Raw genomic sequence first — 15,837 nt, forward strand, 5'->3', positions numbered from 1 at the left:
GAAAGATTAAGGGGTAAACATAAGACATTCTGATAACGAAACAGGAGTGAGGTCTGTGAATCTGGGAATGATTTAAACTGTCTGACAATTCAAAGACAGAAGACAACTCTAATGTACAGATAAAACTAAAAGTGGCGATAGTAGATCATACTCCTGGCAGTTAATGGCACTGGCTCACTAGAGACAAATCTGGATCTACTTAAAATGTCAGGTGTGTAAAGTAATGAGTCTTTGCTTAGTAGGAACCCAGCAGAAGGAGCCTTCATGGTCCACTTGTCAGTTGAGTATATATTACTGCAAGCCTGTTAAATAAATGAGTATTTAATACCTACTGGATAAAAAAAATAATCTACCTCCTCTAACAACTCTAGTTTTTTGGGGACAGAAGATAAAATTTTATCAACATTGTAAGATGCTTCTTACAGCAAACAAAACTCAACACTTTAGTATCACAGAATATTTAAAATATCCAAGTATGTTTATGAAAGGTACAATGTTCCAGGAGGAAATGGAGTGACTGGAACATACATGATTCTCATTGATATTTCAAGCCACCAGAGACAGAACGTGTACTTGCTACTTGAGAATCAGAGAATGTGTGAGTGGAAGGAGGCCTTCAAACAGTCTAGCCCAACTTCAGAGAAAATAAACACACGACGAAAATGTAGCAGGTCACAGTCAGCTGTGAATAAATGTGTGTGTCAAATATGTTCACCAATTTTTTTTTCTCTAAAATTTTTTGGAAATATTTAAATTTTCCAGGGCTTAAAAACGAACAATGAGTTTAACTGTTAGATCTTAATTGTCAAAGGGTAGTAATTAAAATTTTTTTAAGAGTATTTTCAACTTTTTTTTTATTACTTTAAGAGGTAAACATTTAAAGCACAAAGACTGACTGCTTATAAATGACATTTTTAAACCTTGTTTTATTCTTTGTTGTACTATTAATATAACTTTCTACCAGAAGGGGAAAAAAAAAAATCCAAAATAGTCTTTGCTAGCCAACTTCATTTTATAGTACTAATTTAGATCACTTTTTGTTTTTAGAAAGACAAAATACAGGAAGAAATGGTTTGCTCTTTCACGAAACAGCGGCTCAAGATGAAAATGTGTTGAAGAGAAGCAACTGTCAGTTCAATTCATTACAAGAATATCAATTCACAATGTTAAAATACACATATTAATAAAATGCAGTATTTTACAATCATGTCTGTTTATTGCACACATATGTGCCCTGTAAACACACCTAAATGTATACATTGTGCATATCTTTAACCCTACCATAACTTCTGTTTGATAACCACGGTTATGAGTTATAAAATCTATGTATTCAAATGTTGAGACATTTGATTGGTAAGTTTTAGTTACTTATGCATTTTCTTTTAAAGGGGTATCATAACTGAAAAATGAAAGCAAACAAATTTGAGGGGAACGTAGCCTTAAAAATTACATTTGGGGGAAGGAAGGAAGGAAGGAAATGACCTGAACACACAGTCTCATCAGTATCAAGTGTAACAACTTACACAAAGAAAAAAAGTTGAGCTGCTAAGGTAGTCATGTTCAGCCTCTCTCGGCTACATCTACAGATAGATAATTCAGACAGTAAAGGAAGAGACCTATGTATTCTCTAAAGTTTTTAGCATGACTGATTAATTTGACGTGGGGCTTTAGATACTGTAGAAAAGTGGCTTCTCAAAGGAGTAGAGAAAAATCTTACCACCTTTTCCAGAAGACATGAATGTGCATTCTAAATCATGAATTCCTTTGGATGCTTTGGGTTCTATGTGCATAGTAACAAGCAGGTAAAAATTAACTAGAACTATATGTGAAACACAAATTAGTGGGCTTTATATCTTAAAAGATATTTGATTTACATTAAACATTCAGTATTTTAATTGTGTTTATTTCTCCAATTAAGTTTGGGTACAAATAGAACATCAGGTCTGCACTGATTTTTCTTAAGGACTGAATGGGGAAGGGATGTATGTGCTTCTGACGTATGTTTGTGTGCTAATAGTGGGGTGGGGGAAGCTTAGGATGTTGTCACTTCTCTACTTGGAGTATTGATTCATATAGTCCGTATAGTTAAATACTTCTATAACATAAAAAATATTTTAAGTCCTCTGAGAGCCACATAGAGGGCTCTAGACGTCAAGAATTGGACCTTTCTTTTGCTTCCTGATAATGTAAACATGAACTACTTTGGAGGGAGTGTTTGAGAACAACACCCAAGCTAAGTGAGCATCTCTGAGGGGCTGCTTCAGAGGACTAGTACCTTTCTAGAAGGGAAACAATACAAAATGTTCATTAAGACTGTAATATTTAATGAAAGAGTTTCCCCATGCCAGTTGGTGTATGTTCTGCTCTTCCTCACTATGTGGGTTGGAACATCGCAGAGTGAAAAAGAACAGCCAGCCAAGTCCTCAGGAGTTTGGGACCAGTCTCACGATAACCTCACTGTGTGTGATCAGTGGCTCCAAATTTGGCTTTTCAAAATTCTAGAGTTTTAGAAGATTTTCAGGCAATGGATTTAAAAATAAAATCTTTTGGATAGATCCTAGAGCACTCTACACTATCATAAAGAAGTTTCAACCTGGTATATAGATGATTTCCTCCAGCTTTCCTGCTTACATAGCTAGAATGAGTATTTAACAAAAAGCATTTTTTAAAAAAATGGCAAATTTCAAAGAAACAAACTTATACAAATAATGATACAACAGGGTTACTCTATCCAATAAGAATGCCTCAAAGAGCAATTTACCTGGTAGTCTATAATCCCTTAACCAACCTGTCCTCTTACCACAATACCCCTAGGAAAGAAGATAATTCTTAAAAGAAATGTGTACATTTGGCAAACCATAGAGGCTCTCCAATGGCAGGATGACTTCTTTCTCCCCAGCTGGCAGTTAGGAGACCACCTAGGAAAGGTCTACTATATGCACAAACCTCCTCTCCCTCCTTTAAAAAACATTTGCAAAATTTTCTAAAACCTACTACAACGGAGCATCAAGGATTTTCAGGGCAGTGAAACTGCTCTGTGTGATACTATAATGGTGGATCCATGCCATTATATATTTATCCAAACCTACGGAATGTACAAGACCAGAGTGAACTGCAATGTAAGCTGTGGACTTTGGATGATTATGACGTGTCAATGTAGGCTTATCGATTGTGACAAATGTCCCATTCTAGTGGGGGATGCTGATAATGGGGGAGGCTGTGCATGTTTGGGGGCAGAGGGTATATGAGAAATCTCTGTACCTTCTTAATTTTTCTGTGAACCTAAAACTGCTCTTAAAAAAAAAAAAAGCCTTAAAAAACTCCATTAGAAAGGTGATCCACATGTGTTATCTTGACCTTTACTCAACCAATAAAAGCCATTCTAAATATATTATCAGTCTTTAATAATGAAGATCAACATCTTCTAAGCTAAGAGCAATTTAGAATCTCTGGCATTATGAAGCTCATAGATGATTCAAAAATAACAATAGGAGGCACATAATAAAAATGACTTGTTTTGCTTGGTTTTAAAGTAACTACTTAGATGTTAGAAAGGGCAAATCATTACCATTCATTTTCTTGTTCACCTTATAAATGGGCTGGATCACTGCCAGAAATCTGAATTCTTGGGAGAGCCATTTAAATTTTCAAACAAATTGATTCGATAATTCTAGTAAGTTACTCCAATGGTTAAAATTGGAAAATTAGTTTACCACAGTTGCGCTGATCTTAAAAAAATAACCTTTGGGAAGAGAGAGGTAGCAGTCAGTCTAGATTAATAGAATTTACAGTTCAGTCATGGTGAATTTAAAAAATACATTTTTCTTTCAATAATTATGTTCTAGATGAGGTAAAATTTGTAAAATCTGCATTAAGGTAATGTTGCGGGCACTCTGGTGACAATGATGAGGTTTATTTTGGTCAAAATGTCAGAGGGAAACATTAGTTGTTGTCAACTGTGAACTTTATACTACACTGTCCAAGGAGAGATTAATTGGTACCATCCTGTTACAGAATCCTCACAAAAGAGCCAAATTTGGGGAGCGTGAAATTGGCAAGGTTTTCACACAAAGATTTGCTTAGGACTGATGTGATGATAGGTCTTTCAAGTTCTAGGGATGATAGGAAACACCATCCTCTCTGGCCTATCCCATTTGAGAAACTGTGGGTGTGCTCATATTTGCCTGGGCATTGCACACACACATGAACGAATCAAGCTAGAAATGACTGACCTATGAGATCAAAATAAATAGGAGAGCTGTTCTTTATACCTAGAAATAGCTGAAAATTGCTGCAAATTTTAAAAGGTGAAGGTTTTCACTTTAGCACCAGGAATTGTGATGGAACCCCATCTCTCTCCCTGTGGCAGGACTGAATGCAGTAAGGGCGCTAGAGTGATGAGTTTGAGGCAATGTAGATTTCTGCTTCAAAAACAGAAGCTATGTTGTAATTTTAGGACAATGGGATATATATCATGACTAAAAATTGTAAAACATTTCTTCTTTGCTTTTCTCCTCAGGCGGATTTTCCTGAATTGGGAGTGGCAGTTGCAGGGGTGCTTTTTGGTAGAGGAAATCCAAGACCTAATCCTTTTGGCCTCTGCATGGCTTGAATGGGCTCAGCGATCCCCTTGCCATCTCGTCCAAGGCCTGACCCAGGTGTCCAGCCCATGTTCTGGAGCATTCGGTTTCCAATGTTGTTTTCGAGGATCGGTTGGGCGTTTTCCCCTACAAATCCTGAAATTACAAAATGGCAGAAAAAACACAACAACCCCCCAAAACATATTAGTACAGACGTAGGTGAAGATCCTCTCAAGCTAAGAAAATCATATTCTCCTATGTTTTTCTTTCAACACAGGTGGAGGGGTGGTAGGGGTGAGGAGGCCTGTTTATTCATCTTGGGATGAGGAGCTTGTAGGGATAGAGGGATCAATGGAAGAGAGATCTCGTTTAGAGTTTCAGCTCTACTGCTTAGTAGCTGATTATTCAACTTCCTGGGGCTTTTGTTTCCTCGTCTGTAAAGCAGGTGGAACAATGTCCACTGTCCACCTCACAGAAAGTGTCAAGAATCAGTTGAGATCGTGTATGCAATGTAGCCTCAGTAAATTGATAAAATACAAAGAGATTTATTTTCATTCCTGCATTAGCCTCAATGGTAATTCTGAAAATCACCAACTCACCACCATAGTATCTTATATTTGCCTGGGGCCTTGACATTCAATAAAACCAAAACTAAAACCAAACCAAACAAAAAGCACAACTGTTGGCATCCCTAATTCCTAGGAATTGTTTACATTGTTCTAATCCTCTTCTTGTTATTTATGATTTGGACTATAATTCCTTTCTTCCTCCTTCTTCTATGTCTATGTTTTTGATCACTACAGAAGCAGGCAAGAAGGGAAAAAATAGAGGAAAAGAATATTCAAGTTACAGATAGTGCTATATATAAAATAATTCTTCCCTTTCCCCTCTGTCCCTCATCTCCTACCTACCTTCATTCCTTATTTAGGAAAAGGAGATTGGGCAGTGCTTATCATGAGATTTAGAAATAGTTCTTGTTTTCCCTATGTTCTTAGCAAAGACGACTGAGAGATGTACCTATTTTAAGCATTTTCTATTTGATGGCATTTTCAAAGATTGACTTTAAATTTTCTTGGAGGCTCTTATGGAAACAGTTGAGCTTATAAACTATACATTTGATTCTAGGGGAAAGTGCAGAAGTAGTAAACATCTAAAGTCAAAGGACTGAGAAATTAACAGATGTAAATGTCAAGGAATCACAAGAACCTGGGCTCCCACCTTCAGCTGCGCATTTGGCCTTGGTCTGTGTGCACCTGCTGCGGAGCAGGCTGGCGCTCCGAGGGGTCCATGTCTGTTCGTCCTGTAGCAGCAGCTGAGAGACTGTGGTGTATGAAAGGGGAATCTAGCAAATCTAGAGATAACCAGTTAAAAGCAATCAGAACTCTCAACTACCAGAGCATGTCTTGTGGTTACTCCCTTTGCAGAAGAAGGAAGTGATTATCAAACTAATACTGGAGATGGTGTGGGAAAGGGGATGAGGGCATCTTAAAACAATCCTTGTTTTAGTGAGAACATATTTAGCCCCATCTCCTCTATCAGGCTTTCCAAGAAGTCTGTTGTAAACTCTGAGGTGGCAAACTTACAGGGATGCAGTGTTTGACCACCATTCCCTCCCTAGTCCTTCAGGGCTAAAGATCGTCTCACTTTTCAAAGATCTGAGGATGTCTCTGGCATATATACCAGCTCAGCCCTGGGTCCAGCATATTTCTGCTCTGAAATGTGGGCGGCTGTCTTCCTGGACAGTCTGAGGGTTGAAATGGGGAGCTGTTGACAAGATCACTCACTACTCTCTTTGGCACTGACCCACAAGCCCCCTCTACCCCTTTTCCAACATCATCAAGTTTTCCTCCCTGACTGGGGATTATGAGGGCACCTTCTACTCCATCTTTACCCCCCGGCCCCAAGAAGGTTGGGACTCTCTGTCCTTCTCCTTCTCTAAGATTATGTTTAAGATGGATCCTCAAGCACCAATAACAATAACAAAAGTATTACCTATGGGATTGCAGAGTATAAAGTTCTATTTCTTGGCCCTCTGTGGTTACAGAAATGGCCAGTGTATTATTTTGTTCTTTAAACGGTCCCTCTGCATTTCCATGTGTTCTTTGGGATATGTATTTCATGGTAAAAAAAATTCATAATAAACGAAATAGCAGGGTTGAACCAACAGTTTATGTGGTACTTTGTATCTGGCATTCTGGGGAAGAGCAAGTGGATTGTTCCCCATGATTCTGAGTTGTAGAAGAAAGAAACTGTAAAGTGCTAGACATAAGTTTTAATAATGGACATTCATTTACTATAATCAATTGATTTTCAAAGCCCTTTATTGGACATTGTGGTAGTCTCAATCTTCAGTATGTTGTAGGACTGAGAATGGAATACATTATTGCCATTTGCTGAATTAGTAACAGGGAATAAATAAGAACCAGGTTACCACAATGAGTTGGTTTTGGATTTGTCAAATTGGGTCTTAGCTCACTGAAACAAGTATCTTAATGTGTAACGGAAAAAAACCTTTTAGTTGCGAACAGCTTGAATGGCAATGACTGGTATATAAAAAAATTCATAATTCATTATATATACATATAAAATCTCTGTGCACATATGCACACACACATATATATAAAATGTAAAAAATGGACCTCTTAGTTACACACACACACACACACACACGCACAACTAAAGAAAAGCCTTTTGTCAAACTCTTCCCTAATATAACAACAAAAAGAGCCATTAAGAGTTTTATTTTGAAATTATGATTATGGTGGCAATCAAGACAGACCTCCAAGATACCTAATATTTTCTGAACTGCCGCTGATCAGGTATATCAGGTTGAACCACTGCACTAGGATCCTGTCCCACATCCTTGATTTTTAAGTGATTGCCACAAATTAGTTTAATTCCATCTATAAGCTCAAAACGCATCAGAGGTCTAATGGTGTTCTGGGCTACACATCTGTTTAATCGTATTTTGAATACAAGAGCTTGTAAAGTTCAGGTTTAAAATTTGTTTAACATTTAAGAAAAAATATGAGGCCAATTTAATACACCTCTTCAAAAATGGCTAAATTGTGGTCATGTCTCAGTTCTAAAGTGAACAGCAAATGGTAATTGAGTATCATCATTTAAAAATGTTGATATTTTAAGCACAGTGGTCCCAGGAGTGGCCACATGAATCCTCCTATACTTGTGTTTTTTATCTAGATGGAAAAGAACCCACTCTCTCTGTTTTTTAGATGCTGCTTTTATCTCTCTTCTTAATGAAAATAAAATAAGATAAAGCATTATCTTGTACTTTCAAGTAAAACAATAAAAAAAAGAACATTTAATTTCTCAAATGCTAAATCCTTCCACATAGAAACATGGATTCCTGAAAAGAAGAAGAAAAAAAAGCTTTTCTATGCAATCTTAGAGACAAGCTAACAGTTAGTTCATTTTTCATGGACAGTGATTCTGGAGTGAGATCTACTGTTGGTCTCTCATCCTTTTCATGAGATTAAGACTAGGGAGCGGAACAATTCAGTCTCCACACAGCATCCTACAACCATCATTTCCTTTCCTTTTGCTCCTGGCAGTGCTAAATCTTTTAAGTCCTTTCCTGGAAGGCTCTCCTCCTGCTCGGGCAGTTTTAGCAATACCTAGGCTGCTAGCCCTCCCGGGCTCCCGTTCCCAGCCCCCGTTATGCGGGCTCTAGCCTATCTATGACAGCTGAGTCGGTCCTTTCCCCTCCAATCTTCCAGGGAGTATTGTGGATGGTAATTCACTTGCGTAATTGGCTCAAGAGATGAAACTCTTGTATCGGCCTCTCTTAGCTGCTAATCTGTCCAGCTGACTGCAAGCCTAATTGGCAGCTTGTTTAGTAATTTGGCTCCTAAAGTGTTGTATTGATGTTGGATAAACAGCCAGTGGAAGGGGAGGGGACACATGCTGCTTCCTATATGGCAGCTAGTGCACCCTGCTTCAGTCCCTCCCCTGTATTCACAACGCATCTGAGCACTTGCGGTACTGCTCTCGCGCTTTCTTCCCATCCCCTCTCCCTATTACTGTACTAGCCAGCTGGGGGGCAGGGCTGTTACTACGATTATTGGTTATTAAAATCACGAGTTACAATATGGCCCTCTGTTCTCCATAACTAATTGAAGGACATGGGTTTTTTGATTACTGTGAAGAAAGGAAACAGCATTTAGCACAGTTTGAGAATGTGAGAAAATGGTAGGTGTTACTACTCTTTGTCAGACGTTTTAATTATTTCATTCTTACTATAGAAAAGCCTGATTCAGACCATTCTGCATTTTATCTGCAATATTGTAGACGTTTCTCATGTGAATTTTGCTAAATCAAATCAGTTCAAACCCTTCATTGCTTAAAATACAAGGCACATACTTTTTAAATAATAAAAATTTAATGTAGAACTAATTTCGTGTTTTTTTTTTTTTTTTCAAAGTGATGAATACTTTGTAAAGAATGAAAGATGTAATCTATATCGACATGTTTGGAGAAGTGCTTTTTTTTTTTTCTTTAAAGATTTCATTTATTTATTTGAAAGAGTGAGAGACAGCACGAGTAGGGGGAGGGGCAGAGAGAGAGGGAGAAGCACATTCCCAACTGAGCAGGACCTTGGGATCATGACCTGAGCGGAAGGCAGAGGCTCAACTGACTGAGCCACCCAAGGCGCCCCAGAAGTGTTTTTATTAATAGATAGTTTGGTTATACAGAAATATATTTCTTATGGAATCATTATAAATCAAAGAGAGTGTTTTCTGAAAACTAAAAAAAATCTTAAAATTGTGTTGGTTCTGAAGGCACACAGGGATGTTTATTTGCAATAATTATAACCAAGACCATTTATGGTTGGCCTACTATGTACCACGCACATGGTTTACGTGCTAGGCATAAGACATTCATTATATCCATTCCTCCTAACAATTGTGCTAGCAAGGAATTCTAGTCGGCCTTGGAGACACGATGTCATTTGACCGTGGCTACACAGTGAGTAAGCAAGATTCTAACTTTGGTGAAGTTTACTCCAAAAACCTACACACTTTCCATGAGAATTGATGGCAAATAAACAATTTTAGTGATGATGATGCTTCAAACAACTAAAAAAAAATTAATTGGGTTATAGCAGAATTGTATTAATAACTTCTCTCAATTTGCATAAGGACAAAATACAGCAAACATACACTAACATAGGTGGATAACAAAATATAATGATGTCTGCAGCTCTTCAGGTTACAGATGCTTCCATATTCACCATTTCTTTTGATCCTCCTTATCAATCTAAAAGATAGGTATTATTGGTTCCATTTTACAGATAACACTGAGGTTTGAAGAAGTAACACACCTGCCAAAAGTCAACTAGCTAGAAAGTGTCCCAGTTAGAATCTGGACTTACATTTGAGTCCAAATGTTACCCATTCACTGACTGAACATTTGCCTTAAAATATTATATCACCAGTACTTTCTATTATGTCATTTCTTTTGCCACATTCTCCCAAATGACTGAGATTTCACAGTTCACAAATTGCAAACTCCTGAGAAATTACTAGTCTAACCTAGCATAGCAAGCCTGTCTGAAGAGAGTGTTTCAACTCTCTTGAAATGCCTAAAGATTCATTTTGCTTGCTGTAAATCCAGCTTATCTGACAGGTATTTAAATTAAAATTTAGGTTTTAGTTGTACTTGTTGTAAACAACATTTACAGTTTTTTTTTTTATCTGTTATAATAATCCTGAATTTAACTGATGCATTTACATTTATTGTGATCATTGGTATATCTGGATCTATTTTTCCTGTATCATTTAATGCTATTTGCCTTGCATTCCTCTACATCTTTGTGGGGAATTCTCTACATTTTTGTTTCTTCCTTTCTGGCATCTCTTGCTTGCTTACATCAGCTTGAAAATTATGTGTTATATTTTTATTGTTTTAGTGATTACCTTTAAATATCAACATGCATAATTATTTCTTCACATTTCCATATTGTCGTACAGAGTTTTACTTCCATCTTACTTTTTTAAAAGAATATTTTATTTATTTGAGAGAGAGGGAGAGCACAAGCAGGGGGTGGGTGGAGGAAGGGGCAGAGGGAGAGGGAGAAGCAGGCTCCACACTGAGCAGGGAGCCCGACATGGGGCTCAATCCCAGGACCTGGAGATCATGACCTGAGCCACAGGCAGATGCTTGACCGACTGAGCCACCCAGGCACCCCTCCATCTTACTTTTAATACATTCAAATCATTCATCTTCATGGGCATTGTCACTGTCATTATTAGCCTTTATATATTCAATATTTTAGCTTTATGGACATGTTTAACAATCTCTTTGCTCACAATTCCTTCTTGATTTTGATTCTTTTTATGAATTCCATTTTCTTCTACATGAAGTATTAAGCTTAGTAATAATTGGTCTTTACCTGAAATTGTCTTTATTTCATCCTCACTCTTGGGAAGTAGTTTAACTGGTTATAAAACTCTATGTTGATTGTTATTTTATCTCCACACTTTGAAAATATTATCTCTTATCTTCTGGACTGTACTGATGTTTTTAAGTCTGCTACCGGTGTAATTTCATTCCTATGTAGGTTACATCTTTTCTCCCTGGCTGCTAAGTTCTTTTCTTTCTTTTTGGTGTTCTTAAGTTTTATTACAGTGCGTCTAGGTATGACTAAATTTATATTTACTATTTTCTGATAAAGACTTGTACTTTTTGAATATGAAGAATCACATTTTTATTCAGTTGTAAGAATTCTATCATTTTCAATGAATTCAGTCAATATGCTCTGCGAATAATGTACCTCCCTATTCTTTCTACTCCATTTGGAAGTTCTATTAGATGTATGTTGAACTTCATCCTTCTCGAAGTCCTCCAGCCATTCTATCTTCCATATTTTATCTCATCGCTTCTTTTAGGTAATCTCTTCAGATTGCTCTTAAAATCCACTGTTTTTTATTTTTTATTTTTATTTTGGCTGGCTATATTGCTATATTGAATCTATTGTTTAACCCATCCAGTGAATTTATAATTTTCAAGATTTTTTCATAATAAATAAGAATCTCAAATTTCTCCTTGTTCTTTACCATACCTGTCTTATTTGTTTCTAGTTATTTCCTTTTATTTTTAAAATTTGTTTATAACTTTTTTTTTTTAAGTTTGGTTTATGAGATCACCTTCAGTAGGTTTTCATTTGTGAAATGAAGAGTCATTGGGGTTTAAGACATGTACCACCAAAGGGGCTTTGCATTTGCTTCAAAGACCGGTTTTTATGTTAATTTTTTGGCTTGATGTAATTTTAAACTAGAAACTCAAGGTAGGCTCTTGGTTACACATCTTCAGATTCTTCTACTTGGAGCTTGAGTAGAAATGGGATTCTTTATTTTCCTGTGCCTGTGGGTAAGTTTTGTTTCTAGTCTGTCCTCTTCTGAGGATAGAGCTTTCCAGAGGTTCTGGCTTGATAGGATCCTTACACTCAACTCCTCAGCTTAGCTCCCCGACCTACCTCAGGATTTCCTAGATTGGCAAAATTGGACATGGGCATGGGGGCTGCTTAGGACCATTTCTGGTCTTGAACAATTTCTTTCCTTCAGTCTCAGCTATGTATCTAAAAAGACTGCTTTATGTTTTGTTCAGCATAGCCAGGTATTCTGTAGTTTGCGTATTTTCTCATTACTTACTCTTTTGTATTGTCAGGAACATGATTATTTTCTATTTAAGGTAGATGTTTACCCTCTCCTTAAGTGTTCCACGTACCAAATGGTAACGGAGAGCTGTTTAAGACTCTCCTAAAACACCAAACTCATGTATCAAGGGGATGAGGGTGATATGTTTCTTAGGCTTTTGCTATAGGTGCAAATGTAGTTTGGTTTCAAAATTAATACCAACAATCTCCCCCAAAAGTCTGCCAGTTTTAAAATCCTGGAAGGGATAAGATAATCTACAGTGGTCATATAGATCCAGTGGTAAAACAAAATAAAAACATAATTATTGATAAAATAAATTTTGGACCACTGAAGAGATACAGCACCTTGGGAGGGTGGCTTGGTTACACCAACCATTTCCTGATTATGATCAGTATGACTTTTAATTAAAAACACACCTTTAAAAAATCTTCATCCATTATTATAATTTACAACTTGCCTTTATTGCCTTAAATATTCATAGAGATTATTTTATTATTGAAATATCAGGAAAATGCTGAGGAAGAAGTCAAAAAGTCACAAAAAGCTATAAAGCAACCTCTTGCCAAGATCTTGCATGTCCACAACAATGCAGCCTGGAGCAGTATCTATCCCAAGATATTAAACTTCGCTAGACATCTCTTTACATAATATAAAATGTACAGGAAAAAGGTTGACTCCTTATGATGAATATTTTCCCTATGATATCAGTTCAATAGAAAGCAAAACAGTAACAGCAAATACTAATTGTGGGTAACAATGAATTTAGTAATGTATAGGGAACAAAACATTTAAACAAATGTGGTAGCCGCAGTATTTCAAAAAGCACATTTACATCTTTTCACTATCAGATCCTTAATAAGCTATGACTTCTACCAAAAACACGGGCCATAACCAACACTGCCGACTGCCTTTTAAAAATGTGTTAATAATATTCTTCCTATTTTGTTCACTGCTTTTCTTCACCTTTACAGATGACATTTTTCAAACTATAAAATGCATTCTGCTGGCAAACCTTCCTGCTTCAACAGTTCTCAATTTTGTAATAGTAAATCTACATCCTTTGCTTCTGAGACATCCACTATCTTTTGGTATGTGACTTTGAATGAGGCAGAGAACAAGCCATACATTTAAAAAATCAATATCTAACCTTATCAATATTCATTTTCCTTTGTCAATATAAAATACAAAGGTGAAAGAGCAGTAAATAAGCTAAAGCACTGAAATAAATTTGGTGTTCCTGTCACAATTAATAAATGTTCAACTGATAACACTGCTGGTTAGTCGGCAGCCTTACAAAGCAGATGAAATTATGCTTCAATGCTATTGCTAAAATAGGGTGAGTAAAGTTTTCAACACACTAGCAGGTAAAGATCAGATCTGGGGTTCTTAATTTCATAGGTGACTTTTAAAAGTATTTTTTATGTACACAATATATAACTGTTTATTCTGGGAGTCTTAAATTGTTGTATAAACCCTGTTTAGGATTATAAAGTTAGAGTGCCAAATTACAGTTTTCTGACAATGTTTTGGTAAATGTTTTCTAAACCTGCTATTTAACTGCATAATATTTCACAAATAAATCAGACGGGATCATTAAATAATATTCAAGTTGTCCGCCTTTTAACTCTAATCCCCTATTTCAGATGAGAGACAGTTATCTTTACCTGCATCTTTCCAGCTTAGACTGAATGTTGACTAAAGGCAAAAGAAAGTGTAAAAATATATCTCAATTCAATATGTTTTTTGGGGGGGTCTGTAAGGGCCTATAAAATGGGGAGAATATTCCCTTTGAAATAGTTCTACTTGCTAACTCAACTCTGGAAGCTTACAAATATAACTGACTATTATAAGGCTGAATATACTCCAGAATTTGAAAATTATAATTTTCAGAGACAAGATGATCGAGGATTCATAACCTCATTATCAAAGTGTATTTATGCAAAAGCATTTCTTACTTGAATTTGGATAATAATCTTCACCTTAGAGTTGATTCATTAGTATTAGAAGATATTCTTTTTAAAACTGAGGACTTTTGAATAACCTCATTCTCTTCCACTATGAGAGGAACTGCTAGGCATGGATTTAAAAAATGCATTGGAAATGAGTAACATAATTCTCTTACTCCACTACTGTGAGTAATTACAAAAATGCATTAAATTTCTATGAATTTTATTCTTTAAGCAAAAAAAACTAGTAATATAATCAAAATCCTGAATCTTAAGAGAATCACAACAGTTCTGAAATATAACGTCTGGAATATGCTGGTATAAGCTTATGAATGTTTTAGGCTAAAGTTTAATGTTTATACCCATACTCCGTATAAATGATTTTCTCTGATGCTACTGAGTTGTAACGTCAAAATCACCTTGTAGAAATAATTATATTATCCTCTCCTCAACCATTATGCATTTTCCTTCTCACTTCACGTATGTTCAGAGTGTTAGAACCTGACCCTGATACTCTCTCTTCCTCACTGCCGGCACTAAGGTGCTTTAGTCACATCCCTAAGATTGTTCTTGTACTATTTCTGCCACTAATGTTTGAATCATTGAAAAGATAAGAGAATTCAGGGGACCATTCAACTGGAATGGGGATATTAAAGAATCCTATACCTGCCTTGTGAAAGATTTGAATTGAAGAACTTATGACACGGATTCGATCTAAAAGTGGCGATATGTTCCTGCATAAAGATATATTAGAAGTATCCCCATGGATGTTCTGTATCTCTACATAGCAATATTTAGGTAACTCTTCTATGAAACTTAAGATATAACAGCAGGTTCAAATAAACACATGCAATAGAACAGTCTTCACAAATATATTCTGACAAAAAAGCCGTATGTTGTCACGGAAAGAAGAGGGATTTAGGAGTCATGCAGGTGGATGTAGGCTTGAAACCTCCCTTTGCCATTCAATAATTATATCTTCTTAGGGAATGAAGAAAAACCATCACTTCTCTGAATCTTAATTTTATTGTGTAAAGTGATGCTAATACCACCTAGCTCACAAAGTTGTTACAAAGATAAAATGAAATAATAAAGTTTCTGTTACAGAGTAGGCACCCAGTAAGTGGTAAATATAATTCTATATAAATACTCTTCCACACACAGGTGTTTCTTATTTCCAAATTCTGAAAATTCAATATAGCTAAAGATGACGATCAATATTATATTTACTCATAACCATATGTATAATGTCGTAACGTTGCCCTTTATATATAGATGGAACAACTGGATTATGAGCGCTCCGATTTTAAGTCATTCCATTTTTTAGTACTGAACTATAGGACAGATCCCCAAGCTCCACATTTTTTATTTCTTTGAAATCACCATGTCAAGACTTTTTTTCCCCCTTCTCATAGTTTATTCTCCTGGTTGACATGAATCTTATTTTCATAGTCTATAAATCATCATGGAAAAAATAACTTTTCCTATGAAAGGCTTCCCAAATGAAGTTAAAGGAAAGTTTATAAATCTGAATGGTTAAGGATCCCAGGCAAGAGGCCAAGGCTATTATTCTTTGTAACTGACCAAGTATCTACACTGAAAACCTTTCTTAGAGTCAGTTTGCTGCATCACAAA

At 36.2% G+C, this 15,837-nt stretch overlaps 1 protein-coding gene across 2 annotated transcripts in view; it reads right to left on the reverse strand.

The window, feature by feature from the left end:
* Positions 1-906: 906 nt before the first annotated feature.
* GPATCH2 (G-patch domain containing 2) overlaps positions 907-15,837 on the reverse strand; it is a 173,115-nt gene continuing 158,184 nt past the window's right edge. For both annotated transcript variants that reach the window (XM_036096168.2, XM_036096167.2), the window contains one exon: positions 907-4,736. In XM_036096168.2, the coding sequence (XP_035952061.1) occupies positions 4,516-4,736 (221 nt within the window). In that variant the 3' untranslated portion in view covers positions 907-4,515. The remainder of the gene's footprint in view (positions 4,737-15,837) is intronic.

The sequence above is a fragment of the Halichoerus grypus genome, chromosome 7 (genome assembly GCF_964656455.1).
Source record: "Halichoerus grypus chromosome 7, mHalGry1.hap1.1, whole genome shotgun sequence".
Classification (NCBI taxonomy): Eukaryota; Metazoa; Chordata; class Mammalia; order Carnivora; family Phocidae; genus Halichoerus; species Halichoerus grypus.